At 35.5% G+C, this 21,526-nt stretch overlaps 1 protein-coding gene across 1 annotated transcript; it reads right to left on the minus strand.

Moving 5' to 3' along the window:
• Positions 1 to 760: 760 nt before the first annotated feature.
• Positions 761 to 15,251, minus strand: LOC131055170 (replication protein A 70 kDa DNA-binding subunit A-like). The gene is made up of 2 exons (XM_059215803.1): positions 15,179 to 15,251; positions 761 to 1,791 (listed from the first exon to the last, which is right to left on the minus strand). Exons 1-2 carry the CDS (start codon positions 15,249 to 15,251, stop codon positions 761 to 763), a joined length of 1,104 nt encoding a protein of 367 aa, XP_059071786.1.
• Between the last annotated feature and the right edge of the window lie 6,275 nt (positions 15,252 to 21,526).

A 21,526-nucleotide genomic window follows, 5' to 3' on the forward strand; every position in this document is an offset into this window, starting at 1 on the left:
ACAGAAAATATTGTATAAAATAAATTTTCAAACAACGGGACAAAAAGATTTATATGGACATATACATGTGCAAATCATTTTTTTTGGAAAATAACGGAGACCAATACAGGTATGCTCCAAAATACAGTAATGAAATTTAAAATTCGAAATACTTATTTTGAGCTAAAGCTCAACATAAATAAAGTTTATATATGCACATATACACATCAGTTTACAATCAGACTTGTATGCACCTATACACATGCAGACATATTAATGAAGGAGTAGATAGAAATAATAATATAGTTATTTTGACACACAAAAATATAGTTAACTATATATGTGTGTGTAAATGTTAGTGTGTCTAGGCAAATAGTTTTTTTTGTGTGTACCTGCTTATGTCTGCAGATGCACACACACACACACACACACACACACACACACACACACATGTATGTATGTATTTGTAATGCTATGAATATTGATTTGAAATGCTTGTTGAAATATATGAGTGTAATAATAAAAGGAACCATGAAAATGCGTGTTTAACAAGATTAAGTATTATAAGAGCTATCCATAATTAGTAATAGTTGTGAGCAAGCCCCAAAAAAATGTAAAGCAACGTGGTATTCATATGTCCTTATATTTAACAGTATATTATTTTGGATGATCAAGAAAGGAGTTTTGTGGAGCAAATATTATGTAATAATAACAAATGCATAGAGAGAATCTCCAGCTAATGTGCAGTTCCAAAAAAAGTGTTGTTTTTTGCAGCATGGAATCATGTAGCTGCACCCATGCGAGCAATCTCCGCAAGCAAATCGATACACTGAGCTTCAAAATCGACCTTTGCTACTTTGTTAACTATTACTTTCAATCTACGTTCAAAATTATATGTGTCAGTTGATACCAATAGTGTAAAGGTGTAGTGCATTGGTATAACCTTGTCAATTATAGAACGAGGTGTTTTTCCTATCGTCATATCATATTGTAGAATGTAAAGTTCCTTGGCAAATGTACCCAACAATTTTGTGTCAAACTCATTGAATCCATTAGCCCAAAGGTTGTTTGTTGGATCTTGTAGTTTCATCTGTAAGAGGTATTTATAATTATATTCAAGCACTTGTGTTTGATATCTGGGGCACATCCATGAATTATCATTTAACCGAGTACATTTCTTTTTACATTCTTTACCATTGATTTGTAGTGGACAAGCTATATAATAAAAATGATCATCATTTATGAATTTGAGTACAGTTGTAATAGTGGTCTCAATAATTTTTGGTGCAATACTCATGTGTTCAAGGATGGATGCAATTGTCATTCTATTGTATTGGCTACTAATCTGATTGCCACCTGCAGAGTGTGGATGGAGGTATTCTGGTATTTCTCCTCTCAATATTAGAGGTTCTGCTTCAGGAATGCAAGGGTTAGTATTTATAATTGTTGCAGTTGTCATATTGATAACCTTCCTATTGAAATAGCCTACTCGGGCATTCTGCATAGAAAGGATCACAAATGTTCCATATTTATGCATATTCTTCAAGTCCTCACCTAATTCTTCTAATGTTATTCCCCATAGATTAACATCAATTGTGAAAGTTGACATATCATTTATTTTGACTATTCTCTTTTTCACCTCAGTCCCATCTTTTATAAGAATTATCGAGATTTCTCCAACATTCACTATGACACAAATCACATCAGCTAGAGAATTGTTGTTGCAGTTTATAACTTCATTAATAGGGGTGTAACAAGATTTCTCCTCTAATGCAACAACATCGGGATCACAACGCTTCAAAACCGAAGTTTCTGTCAAAAATCTCAAGATGGTTTTTCAACTTATTATTGTAGCGTCCTAAAATTGCGACACTTGCAATTTCGACTACATTTGGGTCTTCACGATGGCGATGCAACATGGAACCTGAATGGAGACCCCGAAACTTGTTCATGACATCAAAAACTGCATTTTTCAGCACACTGGCCTGATCCTCCTTGCACCCTGTTGTCCCTGGAGGTAGGACCATGGCGCCCAGTGCCCTAGTCCGTCAGGACTAGGGCGCCCAGCGCCCTGGTCCCCCAGGACCATGGCGCCCAGCGCCCTAGTCCCTGGCCCTATTTTGGGCCCGGTCTCTTTTGGGCATCGGGTCTTTAAGTTTGCAAATTGGAAAATAATGTTTCCTGGTCGGCCTAAGGTCGAGAAAAATCAGTCTATCAACCCTAATTGACAAGTATATAAACTACTTTTCCTCTCCTAGAAAGAGGGGGAAGAAAAAGAAGCAAGAACAAGACGCGGAAGCGATATTCAAACATTCAAACATTCAAGCATTCAAGCATTCCTTCAAGCAATTGAGCATTCTAAGTCTCCATTCAAGGCTAGGTGTTGCATTCAAGACAAGGATTCAACCATTGAAGAGGAGATCACATACAACATACAACATACTACATACATTACACCTTCGCATGTAAGGATACAAACATTCTTACAACAAGGTATCAGTACTTGTTTACATTACAAACATTTACATTTACAGCATTCTCATTTCTTGGTTAATTCCAAAACCGGGGTTTGACCTAAAGGCAAACCCCTCATCCCTAACCCCCCAATCGTCCTCTCTTTTCTGTGTGTAGGTTGCAGGTACGCGGCTGTAATTGAGGATCTGGAATCCTTGTGCAGACACGAATAGATCCCCCTTTGTTTCGCGGATTTTTCGGAGGACCGTGTGCACGCCGGGCGCCATCGTCCCGTCAACTTTCGCTCAAATTTGCAGAACAGCACCGTCTTGACATTTTACTACTAATTCCAGGTCCGCAGCTTCATCCCATATCCCTATCTCTGTTTACAAGCGAATCTTTCTTGCTTCTACATGCATTCCTAGTTCAATAATCCTATCTACATTTCTTTACAAAAGAGGGTATCCTTGATGTCTTAACCCTTGAAACTCATTTAGAATCTAATCCTGCATTGGGTGGGATTGGATCTTGTGGGTTTCAACCCCTCTTTTGAATGTAAAGTCTCCCCTAAGTGAAAACCATCAACCCTAGTGACTCTCCCTTCTCTCTCCTTGGAGTTGGGGAGGGGAGAACAACTAGGGTTCGATTTTTCTGCTTTACATTTTGGTGAACCCGATGTGAACATCCTCATTCTGATTATTCATGGTTAGATCTGAAAATTTTGCTTTCCTAAATTTCCATGTTTGATCTTTTGCAAATTTTAGAGGTTGATTGCATAAAAACCCTAAAATTTTCTTTTTAGTAATTGAGCTTGTGAAATGTTTAATTGTTAATGCTTGTTTCAGATCTACCCTTCTATTGCAAATTGTCAATTCATATTTGTGCTTTAATTCTGAAAATTAAGTGGTTAAATGTCAAAACCCTAATTTTTAAGACCTTCTTGATTCAACCTTTGACTGATAATTTCACTAATCAAAACACCTCCAAATCGGCTGTAACTTTGGATTCCGCAATAAAATCACAATATCTTTCATCCCTGAAAATTTTGAAAAAAGTTGCGAGGACCGTGTGCATCCCGAGCGCCATCGTCCCTGACATTTTTTCTGAAATTTCGGGAGCTAGATCTTACTGTATTTTTCTGCTAGAATCCAGAATTTTGGCTGATTTTATCAATTTTAACACCTTCAAAATTAAAGTCGAAGTTGGTCTAGCGATTGCTTGGATTGAGGCTTCTAATCATTCAAAAATTGTTGAAATTGAAATTTGTATCAAAATTGTGTTTCTTACAGTCCTAAATCTGAAAAGTGTGTTAGCATTCATTCAAAATTTCAGTGTTTTATTCAAATTTTTGCAGTTTGTGACTTTTGAAATTAAGTGTTTAATTGCAACAACCTTGATTTCCACTTTCAAATTCGAATTTTGCATGAAATCGAGTCAACTTTTAAATTTCAACACTTGCATTGCTTTTAGTATTCCCTCTAAAATCATAATATTCAAAATTTTAGTTTCCCCCTCTTTTCCAAAATTCAAATTTTACATTTTTCAACAATCTTGGTAGGGTTCAATTTTGAGATTGCAACTTTAATTTGGCCTATCTACAGATCGTAAAATCACTCAATTTTTTCAGATTAGCTTTGAGATCATCATAACTTTCATCCCTGAAAATTTCGAAAAAAGTTGCGAGGACCGTGTGCACTCCGTTCGCCACAGTCCCGGACATTTTTTCCGAAATTTCGGGAGATTGTCCTGATTGCATTTAACAGCTTAAATCTAGGAGATTGGCTGATTTTATTGAAATTTGCTACCTCTAAAATTCAAAATCTTCTCTCTTTCTTTAGTGCATGAGTTTTACAACAATAAGTCCTACTTACACTATTCCCATTAGACGAAGCCTTAGAATTAAGTCTTTCCAAGGTGTAATTACCGAGGAGATGGAACCTAATTTGAATGGCCTTTTTAACGAGGACATGGGTAATTCCTCTAATCCTCTTAATGATGAAGAAGCTCTCCATGAGGTTTCTGTAGAACAACTTTCAAATTTGGATAACCAATTTGATGATTTTCGACAATGGATGTCTCAAGAATACCCCGATAGTCAAGCTCTTCCTTTAATTGAGGGTCTAAAACGTATGGTTCAAAGTGATAAGAATGGAATTGATATTTTGCGTGGTATTGTACACATTGTGGATTCGAATGTGATGCCGATGAAAAGTTGTGCCGAAACCTTAGGTTATACACAACCTCCTACTCAAGTTAATCATTCTATTCCTTTGACAACTCCTATTGCTAGTATACCTACTTTTACATCAAACATAATGACTACTTCAATACAAGACATTCCACCTATGATCACCAGTCATGGGGGCAATCCCTCTTCTTCAATCAACCCTCTTCCTTCATTCAATCCGACTTCTTCATTCATTCCTTCAATGAGTATTCCTATTATATCTCCACAAATAAATATGACGCAAGGGGGCAATTCATCTAACCCTTCCATTCCTCCTTGTAGTGTTCCTCCTTTCCAATCATCTCCTATGACTAACTATCATAGTGTCCCACTACCTTACTCTCTACCTTCTTTCAATAACATAACACCTCCATCACAATCTAACACGTCTAATATGAACTCTTCGACTGAAGCGACCATTAACAATCTTGCACAAACTGTCTCTTCTTTACAGCAACAAATTGCCTCTATGAATCAATCTAAGTTTAGTGTGCCCACATTTGATGTTGCGAGCCCACTTTCTCTTGACATTGTTCGAGCTATTCCCCCTAAACATGTTGAAATTCCGCATTTGGAGCTTTATAATGGTAAGGGTGATCCTCTAACACATGTTAAGACCTTTCAAACAATATGTACTGATTTTGCTTATGACCAAAGGTTGCTTGCGAAACTGTTTACTAGAACATTAAGAGATAAAGCCCTACAATGGTATTGCTCGTTGCCTTCTTATTCTATTACTTATTTCGAACAACTTGCAAATGCTTTTATTCAACAATTTCAAAACAATATAAGTCCTAAAGTTACTTTGATTGATTTAATGCATTGTAAACAAGGTGTTAAAGAAAAAGTGACTGATTTCATTGGTAGATATAAGCATTTGTATGCTCAAATTTCTTTTCCAGTGCCTGACAATGATATTCAAAGAATCTTTATTTCTAATTTACAAAAAGATATTAGAGAAAAACTTCTATTTTCTGAGTTTACTTCTTTCCAACAGTTGTGCGCAACTCTTCACAATTATCAACTGACTATGAGTCAAATGGAACAAGCAAATCCTATGGCTCCGAGTGATAAGGGTGATAGTAGTCAACAACCATTTGGGAAGTTTAAACCGAACAGAGAGTCAATTAAATTCAATGAAAACATCATCAACAACAATGTGAATGCAGCATCAGGTGTGCCTCCTATTTCTAAGTTTTTCAAGAAAGAAAGAAAGTTTACTCCTTTGAATGAATCATTGCATAGTATTATGAATAAGTTATTGGAACAAAATGTGCTTACTCTTCCTCCTATAAGGCAAATAGATCCTACAAAGATTAATTCACCCTACTTTGATAACAAATCTTTTTGTCAATTTCATCGTCATCCTGGGCATGATACTGAAAAATGTTTTGCTTTAAAGGGTAAAATTCAAGATTTGATTGATAATAATACTATTTCTGTTTCTGGAGTGAATGATAAAGGCAACACATCTATAGCTCCTCCTAAACAAAATCTTCAGATTTTTACTGATCCATTACCTTCTCATACCTCTAATGCGATTGATACTAACGATTCATCTGTCTCACCTGATGATCTTGTGTCCATGACTCCGAATGTGATTAACTTTGTAGAGCAGCAGAAAATCCCTAAAGATCCTTCCATCACCTTTGACTCTAGTGAAACTATCAGGGCCTGATGGTCCTTTATATATAGTTGCAAAAGTCAAGAATACACCTTGCCATGGAGTGCTTATTGATCCTTCTTGTATGGTTAATATCATTACTGAAGAATTTCTTTTTACTTTGCAATTGAATCAAGTGATCTATGATGAAACAAATGTGGTTGTGAAACTATTTGATGCATTTTCTTCTCCTGCAATTGGTTCTATTACATTACCTATTGAGGTCCATAACAAATCCCTTGATGTGGACTTTGCTATTATTCCATCATCCGAACAATTTTGTGTGAAGCTAGGCTATCCTTGGCTATCTTCCATGAAAGCTATTGCTTCTCTTATTCATAAGTGTTTGAAATTTCCCCATAATGGTGAAGTTGTTACTGTCAATCATAGTCTCTTTAAATCAGCTGAAAGAATTTCTAGCGTTCCTATTGATTACTTTTGGCCTAAACAATTCCAATCTCTTCCTCTGCGAAGTGATCATCTTTTCAAATCTTATCAAAAGTGGAAAAAAGATATGATCCTATCTCTAAGTGAACCAAGAACACCCAAACTTGATATTCCTATCGTTCTTGAGAAGGAAGTTCTTCCTTTGAAAGATAAAACTAATGTCTTTCCTCAAGAAGATTCCCAACCCATTCCTATGAATGTGACTATGCCTATATCTAATAAACTTCCTAAAAGTAGGCCTATACCTCCTCGTCATGATGGACTTGGTCTCCTTCCTAAACCAAATATTCCTCTCTTATATGGAGCAGTTCCTCCTCCTTCCTCTTATGGAGAGAAGAGACCTTCCTCTTCTCCTATTGTTCAACCTAAGAGACCACAACCTAAACACCCAAGTGATAAGGATGAGAACATTCCTCCTCCTCAATCTTCGCAACTTCCTACTAAGACTAGATGAAATCGTTCTGCACGTGAACGCCGACGAAAGCGTCGTCTTAGAGCTCAGGCAGCTGCTTCTCAAACTTTGCAATCCCCAAAAACACCTTCAGCCAATATTATTCCACTTTCTCCTCAGCCAACGATTGAGCTGAAATCTCCTAAACATAAGATGCATGATGGTCTTGATCCTGTGCGAGTTAAAGATCCTATTTTTATAAATCTTGATGATGATATAGATGAAAATCTTATTCATGATGAAAATGTTACTCCTGTTCATTCTGATAGTGAATATGAATATGTTGATGTTGATAACCATTTATCTAACGAATTTTCTAAAGCACTTATCCTAGCTCCTAGACAAGAACACCGTGGCTTGGGATATGAACATAGCCCTTGTTTGGATCTTGTGATATCTCCATCTGCTGTGTTGGATGTTCCTCCTCTAGCGTGTTTCCTACCTTCCCGAAATATTGATCAACAAGATCGGGGGGTAGATGACGTGCTAGACTAGTTCATTAGCATAGCATATTCTCTCCTCCTCTCTTTTGTTACTTCTTCTATGTGTTATTCTCATTCTTCTATTCGTTGTCCTTAGTGTTGTCTACTTGAGGACGATGCAAAACATTGAGATCTCTTTTGGTCTCTCTCATGTTGACTCAAAAGACACATGTGTTCCCTTCTTCTAGGTGACCTCCCTTGATTGGGGAATGAAGAACAATTATGCATACATACATATGATATACATGAATTATCATACAGCATACTGACCCCGAGGAGAGCGAAGTCACCTTGTGCTTTGTGTTTTGTGTCTATTATCCTTGGGCTTATCTCACACTTGGGGGCTAAATCCTTGTGATAATGTGCTCCTTTCCTTTCTCATTTCCTATATGTATCACTACCTTAAAGAAATCACCCCCGGTGAGGCGTGTGCGATCGCTTTAACGTAGGGGGGCATACATCCCGTTCACATCTTTTCAAGATACTTGAAAATTTCTTGACAAATTTAGCTTTGCCTTGAAAATTTTTGATATCTTTCTTGCATGGCTCATAGTGAGGGAACCTTACTACTGACAGTCATGGTTCTCCCTCGTGATCTTCCCTTTTACTTTGTCAATCGAAGTCGTAAGATCCTTAGTCCACTGGGGGCTTGGTGTATCTTGCCTCCTTGACGTGGTGAAAGTTTTTCAATGTTGTTTCCTTGTACTTTATCGGAAGTATGAGCGTACGCTTATACTCCCGCTAAAGTGGGGGCTAAATGTAGCGTCCTAAAATTGTGACACTTGCAATTTCGACTGCATTTGGGTCTTCACGATGGCGATGCAACACGGAACCTGAATGGAGACCCCAAAACTTGTTCATGACATCAAAAACTACATTTTTCAGCACCCTGGCTTGATCCTCCTTGCACCCTGTTGTCCCTGGAGGTGGGACCGTGGCGCCCAGTGCCCTGGTCCTTTAGGACTAGGGCGCCCAGCGCCCTGGTCCCCCAGGACCATGGCGCCCAGCGCCCTAGTCCCTAGCCCTATTTTGGGCCCGGTCTCTTTTGGGCATCGGGTCTTTAAGTTTGCAAATTGGAAAATAATGTTTCCTGGTCGGCCTAAGGTCGAGAAAAATCAGTCTATCAACCCTAATTGACAAGTATATAAACTACTTTTCCTCTCCTAGAAAGAGGGGGAAGAAAAAGAAGCAAGAACAAGACGCGGAAGTGATATTCAAACATTCAAACATTCAAGCATTCAAGCATTCCTTCAAGCAATTGAGCATTCTAAGTCTCCATTCAAGGCTAGGTGTTGCATTCAAGACAAGGATTCAACCATTGAAGAGGAGATCACATACAACATACAACATACTACATACATTACACCTTCGCATGTAAGGATACAAACATTCTTACAACAAGGTATCAGTACTCGTTTACATTACAAACATTTACATTTATAGCATTCTCATTTCTTGGTTAATTCCAAAACTGGGGTTTGACCTAAAGGCAAACCCCTCATCCCTAACCCCCCAATCGTCCTCTCTTTTCTGTGTGTAGGTTGCAGGTACGCGGCTGTAATTGAAGATCTGGAATCCTTGTGCAGAGACGAACAGATCCCCCTTCGTTTCGCGGATTTTTCGGAGGACCGTGTGCACGCCGGGCGCCATCGTCCCATCAACTTTTGCTCAAATTTGCAGAACAGCACCGTCTCGACATTTTACTGCTAATTCCAGGTCCGCAGCTTCATCCCATATCCCTATCTCTGTTTACAAGCGAATCTTTCTTGCTTCTACATGCATTCCTAGTTCAATCATCCTATCTACATTTCTTTACAAAAGAGGGTATCCTTGATGTCTTAACCCTTGAAACTCATTTAGAATCCAATCCTGCATTGGGTGGGATTGGATCTTGTGGGTTTCAACCCCTCTTTTGAATGTAAAGTCTCCCCTAAGTGAAAACCATCAACCCTAGTGACTCTCCCTTCTCTCTCCTTGGAGTTGGGGAGGGGAGAACAACTAGGGTTCGATTTTTCCGCTTTACAATTATATTGTGTATTTGCTTCTTTTACGGAACCTTTCAAAATAACATAGGATGCTCCTACTTCAACTCGGTGATAATGCAATTCTGCTATTTCACCAAAAGAAGTGACTCTAACTTCACAACCTTCATTATCAATGATATCAAAACTAAACACTTGCCCATTGCCTTTTGATGAACTATATTGGTACATTTTCCTCTTATTTGTTACTCTCCCTTTTATTGTCCATTTATTTTGATAAGGGTTCGGGCTTTTTATGGGACTTATATTATCAGATGCATTGTTTTGTGTAGATGGCAAATCTACACCAAATTTAAGAGCACATTTAGATGGGGTGGGTGTTTCTTGTCCCAACATTTGTTGTTCTTGCTCTCTAAAGAGATACCTAGGTTTTCCAAGCAATGCACAATTCATAATTTTCACTTCTAGAGAGAATATAATTATAGTCTTGTAAAAGGAACAGAGGGGGGGTGAATTCACAAAGTTGGTTCCCACTTTTTCCAATGAAGGAATTTGGCGAAAGTGGGAAGTTCAATTTTCTAGGTGTTCGAGCAAAATAGGGGTGTTCGCTCGAACTACTCCTGGGAGTTCGATCGAACCACATTGCAGACCTGGGTTCGCTCGAACCGGGGGTATGAAAAGTACGGGCCAAAATCAAGAAAATCAAGCCCATTGTTTCGAGCGAATGGGGGTTCGCTCGAACCCATTATTGTTCGAGCGAACCACATTCGCTCAAAGTATTGTTCATTCGAACCCTCCAATTAGAGGTTTCTCCCAAAAAATTTCAGAGTTCTGAAGAATTAATGACTTCGGAGCTTTGGTTCAAAGCACGAATGAAATAATCTTGATAACCCAAAAATATTAGATGGTAGTACTCAGAGCAAGCTTTCCAACAAGTATAATTTTGTTATATTTTGAATTTATTATGTTCTTGTTTTTTTAATTTTATGGAAAATTGGTTTTTCACCGAACATGAACTTCTTTGTTCAACGCATTGGGAAAAATAAGAAACTAATTCAAAAAAAATCTGAAAAATATCTATGCCCCTGGTATTGATTTCTTCTTTCTAACAAAAAAAAAATTGAATTTCGATTTATATAAAACAAGTTATGTGTTCAAACGTAAACCTATGTCTGAATTATGACTAGTCGGACTTCAAAACTTTATAAAATGAAAAATATTGAACATATCACTATAAAACCAAATGCAAGCCCTAGATATTGATGTTACAAACCAAAATTCAAAAGAATTGAGTTTTTATCATTTATAGAAAAAAAGTTATGCATTTCGGGAGGCACATCACTCTTAAAAATGTAGTTTGTTGTAAAAAACTACTTTTCGAGGGAGATGGAATTTTTTTTTTAAATCCTTCAAAATAATTTGAAAAAAATGTATATAGAATCTACAAACAAAATGCTAGAAATCACTAATTTACATCATCTACAAAATTTTAATAGTTTAAAAGTTATAGTTCTCGGAAGTTGAAGATTATTTTAAAAATGTACATCTCAATGTCAAAAGTGGCAAAAAAGTGGGAACCATTATTGTGAGTTCACCCGGGGATTGTTCAATTCTATAAATGTTGTTTAGGTCAACAACAAAATAGGTAAAGACAAAGGAACAAAACATATTACATATCCTACCTTGTGTTCCAAACATATCTACATGCATAATTTGTCAACAATAGCACGAAGCCTATCTTCAAAATCTTTGTATGCAACAGATTAGTATACTTGGGTGGCAAAATGGCCAATTTGCATATACATGCCATCAAGCAAGACAATTTTGTATCTCACGTTCTCATATAGATCAATTGTCATTCTCTCAAATGAAAAAAGTTGGAGCAATGTTGAAGGGACATCATCTCCAGCATTGATAGATCAAATTGCATATGGTGTAAGCTCAAATTGTTGGTCGAGTCCCTACAAGGACAATGCTACAAGGTTGAATACATATCCCAAGAAATTCTATTTCATATGGATCAACTCAGCCAACTCTAAATATGTTTAAAAGTTGGTGCAGAACATGTCCATATCACCAATAGAGATATTAATATTTCAAAATTATGAATATTGATATATGTATATCCAAGCTTATGTAAATTCATATACCTATATATTCATTTACATAAAAATGCTATCTCCAAATGAAGATTTGTATGTACTTTTCAATTTGAGAATGCATATGTGTATGTCCATGCCTTTCTATACAAATGTGTGTTTTTTTAATTATGGACATAATATATCTTGATACAATAAAATATGAAAATCTTCAGAGCCATTCCGAGGAAAATATTTCAGTTTATTTACATATATTAAATGGGAATAATATCTTTAAAATTAACTCAGACAAACATTCATAGAACTATTATGTATTGTTCAAACACTAAAAACAATGCTCCCAACCTCAAATTTGTAAGGGCACGCAATGTATTAGCTTACCAAAGATTCTGGGAGAGGTTGTTGCAAGGCACCAACAAAGCTTGTCGGAGATGACATAGTGATTAAAAGTCTTTACAATTCAAGGAAGGGATTTTGTTTGACTGTACACAACGTCTATAGAACAATAAGAAGGATTAAAATAGATTAAATATCAAATTCAAATAAATAAATAATGCAACATTAAATTTAGATTGAACAAAATGTTATTCTTCACAAGTTTCTATCTAACCATATACGAAGACCACCATTATCTCACATAATGTCACTACTTTCAAAATTGTTAATCGGGGAACATTTGTACTCTTGAATTATGTTGCACCAACAAACATTATCTTATCTCAAGAATTGAGCACAGAATCCATATATTTCATTATTTTGCAAAAAATTGATACTCTAACATTAGTTGTTTATATCAAAGGAAATCTTGGAAATCATGTCACTTTTGTTGAAATTGCTCATTATAGCATAATGTTTTACCATGTTTATTCCTAAACATCTATTTTTTAAAAATGTTATGTTGTAATCTCTTGCGAAAAGGGTTTGTTGGTATACCTGTTATTGACAACATTCCCAAGTCTTAGGGTTTAGGATTTCTTTTATTTCAAATAGTAATTTGTTGTTTTTCATATTCTTTCTCTACGTTCCTAAAAAATAAAATTACATCCACAAGGGTCGATTTTATTCCTCTTTTGATCGAGGGCATTCCCCTAGGCATTGTTTACACTTACCCATTCCTGAACAAATTTTTTTTTTTAAGACCAATATCTTTGTTATGAATATGTCATGATTTTCACTAGTTATTTCACAGATTTGATCTATCATATATTAGAGTCACAAGAAGAATTAATCCAAGAAAAGTACAAAGACGATGATATAGCCTTGCATGTAGCTACCACGAGAAACTAAGTACATATAATGGGGCAGTTAATAGCGTTTAAACAAGAGCTATGTTATCACCAAACAAACCAAAAGAAGAAACAACAATGTTTTCTCAATATTTGTGAAGACTGCAATGACAAAAACCTATATCTCCTAGCAAAACCATAGAAACCTTAAAAAGAACTACTATGACATTATGAAGCCAGCAAACAAATGTAAATGTTATCATTTTTGTTCTCTAACCCTGAACCCCAATAATTGCTACATACAACCAACAAACTATACAAATAATACATTTAACCCATACAAAAAATTAAATAATTGGCAAACAACAATTCTAGAAGTATTAGATGATTCTGGTCTACACACCCAAAAAATATGATTTCAAGCTGATCCTTTAACCCCTTTCTTGTTTTACACAGAGATTAGAAACAAAAAACAACTCAAAACAGTCGGTACCTATGAAAAGAAAGAAACCACCATGAAACCCTTGTCAGAAAGAAATAAATTACAAACAAAATTAGAATACAGTGTCCATGAAACTAACAACTACAACATCAAAAGTCATTGTAGAAAAACCATAAAAGTTACCTTAACTCGAAAAGTTTAAACCCCAACCGTAGATAGAAGGAAATCTTTGAACGCCCTCTTCTTCTCCAAAACTAAAACACACAACAAACTTTTGGTTACCCTCTTGTTCACCGAAAACTAAACATAATACTAATACACCCAACAATTGTAAACCAAACTGTAGATTATGCTACACATAGAGTAAAATAGCACATCAAACTCTCGATATAGAAAAAAATAAGTCAAAATTTAGATCCAACTCAACATATATTGCATTGGATATAATGCAACATAAATCAAACCTTGGATCTAGCTCAGCATTTATCACATCTAACTATAGATGAAGCAGTCAAGACTAGTAATTACATCAAACGATGGATGTATGCAGATTAACACAACCTCTGAAAAAAGGTGCATCCAACTTTGAAAGAGGTTACATTAGACCTAAAATCCAAAGAAGAGAAAAGAAGAAGGTCATGTTCAAGCACCAGAAAGACAATCTTGACATCAATGAAGGAAAATTGTTTGTATGAGCATACTTCAAGATAATCTCATTACAACTGTAAACTCATACAAAAGTATCACTAAATTTTATAAGGGTCATAACTAGCCAAATTAAAGTATGCGCCAAATAGAAATTTAGTCAACATAAGACATTGAAGTGACTTCGGTTTTACAATATTGTCAGCTCGTTTCTTTATCTATATGTAGACAAGTTGTTTACAAAGATGTAACTTTCTCGGTTAATCAGTGAAATAGTCAAACTGGTATACTCAATAGTTTTTTTTGTTTTTTTTTAAAACCCAAATTATCAAGGTCAGGAAAATGTACACAAACTGCTAGTTGAAATTTTCGTTTTCAGGAAAAGCCCATGTTGCTATTTACTAAGTTGTCATTAGTTTTATGCCCAAAGTCATCCTATATACACCCCTCCCCTCTCAGTACATTAGCTTTCCAAGTCAGACCTAACAGCCCCCATTAATTTTAAATTTTCGTTTTCAAGGGAAACCCCCAAATTAATGGGGCTGTTGAAAATGGAAAGAAACTGCTTAGGAAAATGAAAACAAACTGCCAATTGAAATTTTCGTAGAAACTGCCTTTTCTTGTTAAAAACCCTTAGTCCAAAAACAACTCCCAAATTATCGGGGTTACGAGAATGAAAACAAACTGCTAGTTTGAATTTTCAATTTTTTTTAAATGCCAAATTAATGGTGTGTCAAAAATGTAAACAAACTGCCATTTCTTGTTAAAACCCTTGCCAACCCAATATACAAAAATGCAAAGTTCGATCACAGCACAGACAATCCCATATTTTCAAATTGAAACAGGTGTTTCCCCTTAAAACCCTTTGCCTCCTAATCAACAAAATTTTAAAACCCACAACCAAGTGCAGTCAAACATAAATTAAAACCCTTTGCCACCTAACCAACAAAATTTTAACACCCACAACCCAGTGCAGTCAAACATAAAGTTTTTGGAAAAGAATTGCTTACTTGCACACCAAACCGACGCTACACCAAACTCCACACAATTCGGCCAATAGGCGATACCCAGTTGCACATACCACAAACGCTTTCAACACCCTCTTCTTCTCCAAAACCTGAGACATTACAAATATTCTTCGTCTGCAAGTCCATGAATGTTTAACCTGAACCCAAAAAATGACCGTATCCATAACCATCAATGCCCAAGCCAAACAAATTAATTTCCTTCAAACATGGTTCGACCTCACACAAAATTCCACGTTCACTCAACAAAAAAACACCAGAAAACAATATTTTAATTAATAATAAAAAAGGCGGCGCATTGGCACAACTTCCCGTAAAAAAATTTAAAATGTGTCGAGCAATCGTGATGCAAAATAAAATATTCCAAGACACGAAATAAAATGCTCCAGGAGGCTGACAATTTTCCAGGCATAAATGCCCGCACTGAAGCCTATCGGCTTAAATATGCCATTAGGATGATCCTCTTTTATGTTATAGATTTGGATGTTTATAAAATTTTAAATCTAGCTAAAGATTGAAATCAACCCAATAAATAACATAGGTAGTTTCAAAACTTAAAAAGGTGAGTGTTGTACATACATAAATAATTGGAAACCTAAATTGAAAACTATCTTATGGAGGTGTGAAGCTCACTTTTCCTTAGATATCTCATTGAAGGATGGACCATTCTAATGATGGTGAATGGTATTGATATCTACACAAATATGTGTTATGTGATATTCATGTTTTGTGCCTTTTTGTTTCATTGCCATAGTAATGTAATTCATGATGTTGTTATGTGGTTGTGATTGATAATTATATGTTAATGTCTTCGATGGAATCATATGATGTAGTTTATGATGTGATTATTAGATGCTATTCATATTCCATAGTACATTATTGAGCTAGATTATTTATGAGTTTCTTTACATTTATCGGTGCATACTGACTTGCACTGCTTCTATGTTTGATGTGCTTGGGTGAAAGGGAAAAGTGTCGCACTACTCTTTACGAGAAAGCTACGTCGCTTCCATTCCCTATTCATGGTATGATATTATGTGGTTTATATATGTACATGTTCGACAGTTTGTTTATGCAGCTGCAGGTATCGAGCATCGACTCCGACTGAATCTTTAGGTCTGAGTATGCTCTCCAACCCAATGGTAAAGTGGACAAAGGAGATATCATTTAGACCCCTATTAGGCACCCTAGTTCTTTGTTTGTCAGGTCTTGTCAGTTGTCACCCTCTGTTGGCTCTCTGTGTTTTGTGTTGTCGTAAATTTATTTATTTTGTTATCGTCAAGGTATGCCAACAACCCAAGCCCAATGGGTTCCCTTTACGGGGCGAGCTTGAGGCGAGACTAATCCCTGCGGCCACGAGGTAACCAGCACAACCCCCAAGTGTCTGCAGTGAGGTAATTTTGAGCCAGAGAGTCAAACCCAATACCTCGGGGAGCAAACCCAAGACTCAAACCAACTACTCTAACCCGTGGGGGCTAAAAGGGTTTATGGTAACTAGTGAGAATTGCACCAGAGTTGATGCATAGCACCGGGATCATTAGCCTAATACTACGCCTCACAACTCATCTTCACACCAACTTAGCTACTCATGCACCCTTACAAAGATTGAATGATAGCTAAAAGGGTTTATGGTAACCAGTGAGAATCAAACTGGAGTTGATGTGTAGCACCAGAATCATTAGCCTAACACTATGCCTCACGACTTGCCTTCACACCAACTCGGCTACTCATGTACCCTTAAAAGGGTTTATGGTAACCAATGAGAATCGAACCGGAGTTGATGCGTAGCACCGTGATCATTAGCCTAACACTACGCCTCTCGACTCGCCTTCACACCAACTCAGCTACTCATGCACCCTTTTGTGTTGTCATAATTTGTTACTCCTGCATTTAGTTAAATAATTTTGTGGAATGATTAATATTTTATCTCTATTGGTATTTGGAATGTCGTTGTTTAATTAATTAATAAATTGTGATTGTGGTACTTAAAGATTTGAATTATTTAAATGATTCGAAAAGGTTATTTAGTAAGGGAATTGATAATAACATTTTTTTTGTGTCCATTCAAGTTTAATTAGTTAATAATCTATTATAGTTGCTTCAGTTTGCTTATTTATTTGAGAAGCTTTAGGACAATTATTTTGGAAGGATTAATTAAACAGAAAATTTTAAATATTTAATTTAGTATTTTCATTAGTTCTGCTTACTAAAATACAATTATTACTTATTGTTTAGAAAATAATTATTGAAGAGGGAAATTGGTCTTTTGAATTCTTTTGTGCCTTTGAATATTAATTCAAATAGGGAAAATAATATATTTTTTAATTAATTCATTGCATGTGCGTGTGGGGTTACAAAATAAATTAATTAATGATTTAAAGAAAATAATCTTGCATGATTGGGAGTTACATTTGAAAAAAGGGAATTTTTATTATTATTGCTTGCTTTTTGGGAGAGAGAGATTTTGCCATGAATTTCTTTTGATCTACAAATGTATTCTTTGGTTTTGGGGTGGGGGTTTCAAGAAAATTTGGGGAAAACTTCTGGCTTTTGGAAAATGAAATTGAAAATGATTGTTTGATTCATCTGGATTGGAGCTTTTGGATTAGTATCTCGTGCATACAGCTTATGTCATTGTTTTTTTTCTAGAAAGCGAAAAAGGTAAGGATTCTAGTTATTTCCCTTGCATGTTAAAAATCCCTCTTGATTTGAATGAAAATCAATTTGTTTGTGTTTATTGGAAAGAGAAAACAAAAATAAAGATTGTCTAATAATGGGTTTGGTATTTAAAGAAAAATGAGACTAGATTAGATCTAAATGTTTTTTCTTCTTTATGTGCAATGAAATTCTAAATTCGAAAAGTGTGGCTTTGATTTTGTAAAATTTAAAATTGTGCTTTAATTTAATTTGGAAATCTGGGGTTTGTCTGTATTTAATTAAAAATCGGTGTATTGCGCATCACGATTTTGCTTTGTTTATACCTAAGAAGTTTTATGTTTCATCTCTGCTTGTTTGGGGACGTGGGGAGCCGAGCTCTACCAAATTGCATAAAATTTGTTTTTATTGCACTAAGATCAGTCGATAAAAATTTAGTTTAATTTATTTAAATTTAATTTCTTGTTGTTTGGGGATGTGGGGAGCTGAGCTCTACCCACGACTGTGGAAATACCACAGAGCGTGGTAACCCAAGACTGTGGGAAACCACAGATCGTGGGCACCACCAAGAGGTGAGCCTTGTACAGGTCGTACCCCCATTCGTCTGGTAGTTTGTGACTGATGCATATTTTTATTGCTGAGTGTTGAATATATGTTTTGGATATATATATATATATATATATATATATATATATATATATATATATATATATATATGGTTTTGGATTTATGTAGTTTTTGTATAAGAGTTCAAATTTAGATTTTATATTGGGTTTATGTAATTACATTTGTGTAATGTTGGAATATATATATATATACAAATGCGTAATTGTATATATATCACTTTATGGTATCAAGTTGTTTTCAGTTATAAGTATGTTCATTTTCAAATCTATTCCCTTTTAATGAAATTACAAAAATATGCATACTTTGTCCTTGAGTTCAAAAACCTTCCTTGTATGTATTGATGATCAAAATCAAGTTACAATATGGTAATAATACATAACGATTTCGTAATGGTTGGAAATTAAATTTTAGCATTATCATGCAAATGTATAGGAATAGAATGAGTTATAATGATTTGATCTGAGTTATTGAAAAATAATGTTAATTTGAATTAATGGATGAATAGAAGTTTAATTGGTCTCTTATTATTTCAAGAATGAATTCTTTTATGCTTGGCAATATGAGACCCTGTTATTGCTTTGACTTTGTTATTGTTGTGGAGTCATGGTCATGTTGTTGAAATATTTTTAGCTTCCAAAGGCTAGGACAACTTTGAGTTCCTTTTTGAGCATGTATCTCATTGTCCTTGAATGTATGAAATTGGCATCTTGCTTGATTTCTTTGATAGTTGTGCCATCATTGTCAATCATTGATGTTTTTCTTCTCTTGATATTTTGGATCAGTGGGTTCTTATGCTAGATGGTCATTCCTAGCCTATGGTTGTTTCTCCTTTTGGGGATCTTGTTCTAGCAAGTGAGTTTATCCTTGCTATGGTTGAAGCCTTGTCATTTTGTGTTTTGGGTATCATGGCCTTGTGATTTTTTTTGATTCTTAGGTGCATGTCAAGGGGGAGTGGCTTTCATTGGGGGTCGGAACCCAAAGTGGTCGCCAGGATAACTCAATGGAAGTTTGTAATCAAGTGAAAACATAACCTAATGAATTGGGGATTGGTAGTTATTTCACATAAATAAAGATAATTTTATTGTCTCTATTGCCCACAAACACTCATATAGGTTTGGGGTAAGTAGAGAAGGGCATGGAATGGCTTCCACCAATCTTGTCTCCATGAAAGGTTGGTGTGGTCCACTAGTGTATGTATGGGGCCCGGAAGTCGAGAGAGGTCACCAGGGTAACCCAGGATGGGGGCGAGGACCTAGTGAAGACCTACCAGGGTAACTCATGACAACCTAATGATGACACTCTTCCCTTTTTCTACCTAGTGGTAACTTGTGTTCTTTATCCTTCCATGTATTGTTGAGCCTCCAGAAGTGGTTGGTTTTCTTATGTTGTTACTCTTTTGTGGTTTTCTTTGGGTCTCTGGATAATGGTTGTTATTCTTATCTGTTTTCTGTGGTGTTCTCTTGTGAGTCTCATGTATGTTTAGACTAATTGTTTTTTTGTGAGTATTTTCATGTTGATTCTCCTGTGAGTCATGTTGGTACCCTTGTATGTCCTGCTTCCGCCTAGTGGGTCTAGCTAGTACCTCCTAGCACAGGGCGTGGACCTCATGGTACCACATGGCTAGGTGGAGTGCTATTTGCACCCATTGGGTTTGGCTCCTTCAACTTCATGATCGTGATGGCTTGAGAGAAGATTGAAGACAATTGTTATTGTTTCAGATTATTGTAATTATCCCATCATGGGATTCTTGGAGATTTGTATATTGAGGATCTATTGTAATGTATTGAAGTTCATTTGTATATTCTTCAACAATGTAATGAGAATCTTGTAGATATGTAAATGATCTATGATGTTTTTTGAATAGAAATTATTTGTAAGATATTTGAGATGATGTTCAACCTTGTGTTGCATCGTTGTGGGGCCTTGAGGATGATTGTTAGTTGTTTAATGTGTATCATCATTTCATCTTGTTGAATATATCTTTATTCATGTGTAATGCATTTTTTTATTTTTATTTTTAAATCGCATTTTCTTGTTCATGGTTGTTTTGTCCTCTGGGCCTCATGGCGGGGCATGATATTTCAACTATATGATTCTTGCCATTTGAATGCTATTGGACAATTTTCTCACTTGCCTTATTTATATATAACTATACTATATTGTTTGGGCTAGTTAAAAGTCTTCAAAATGAAATCTATATTCCACATTTTTCCACCATGAGACCATGCATAAATGTGAGTAATTTTATTATGAAAATTCTATGATATAATTTTTTTTAATTATTGTACAAAATATCATTTCTTTGTTCATGCTTTGACTTTATGAATATTAGTTAAATGTGGGAATGGTCATAGAATAAAGCTTAGATATGCATTATAACAATATATAGGTTTTCTAATTGGTAAGATTGTAGGTTTTGTGCATTTATCTTTTACTTACTATTTTGTTGTTATATTTTGATCTACTCTTATATTTGTTAAATTTTGTTGTGCGAGGATTTAGTCTTTGGTTTGTAGATGAAACTCTTTGATCTTTATTGTCATTCATGCAAATAGACTTTCACATTACTTTGTTATAGCCTAGTAGACACCTCATTTTGTTTATGAATGATATGGACACGTCTTATTTGCCCTATTGTAAAACTATTTCAATATGCACCAATTCTAAAATCAAGAGAGATTTCATATTAATTTTGTATACCTAGTAGAATCATCTAAAGGATATTGTGAGATTTTGCCAAGATCAAGAGGCAGTGGAAAGCACAAATAAGAGAGACAAAATATATGATAGAAATAAACTATATTCTATCAAGATGAAAATACTGATCAACTGGATCATCAAGCGATCAATTACATACAATGAATATGAGCCTGCTTATATAGGCAAGGCTATATGGATATGTGAGCACACAAACATGACATGTGGCTCAATAAGAAACAAGGGTAGGTAGAAAATAGGTGTGGGTAGGTAGGAGAAACAATATAATTATCCACATGAGGTGGATCATCCACTGAATGTGGAATGTAACAATGAGATCACACCATAAAAGGTGGAAATTCTCCTACACACACTATCCCAATGTGACATAAACACCCAACTGTCTCATACCCAAACTACTATGA

Source organism: Cryptomeria japonica, chromosome 2 (genome assembly GCF_030272615.1).
Source record: "Cryptomeria japonica chromosome 2, Sugi_1.0, whole genome shotgun sequence".
Taxonomy (NCBI): Eukaryota; Viridiplantae; Streptophyta; class Pinopsida; order Cupressales; family Cupressaceae; genus Cryptomeria; species Cryptomeria japonica.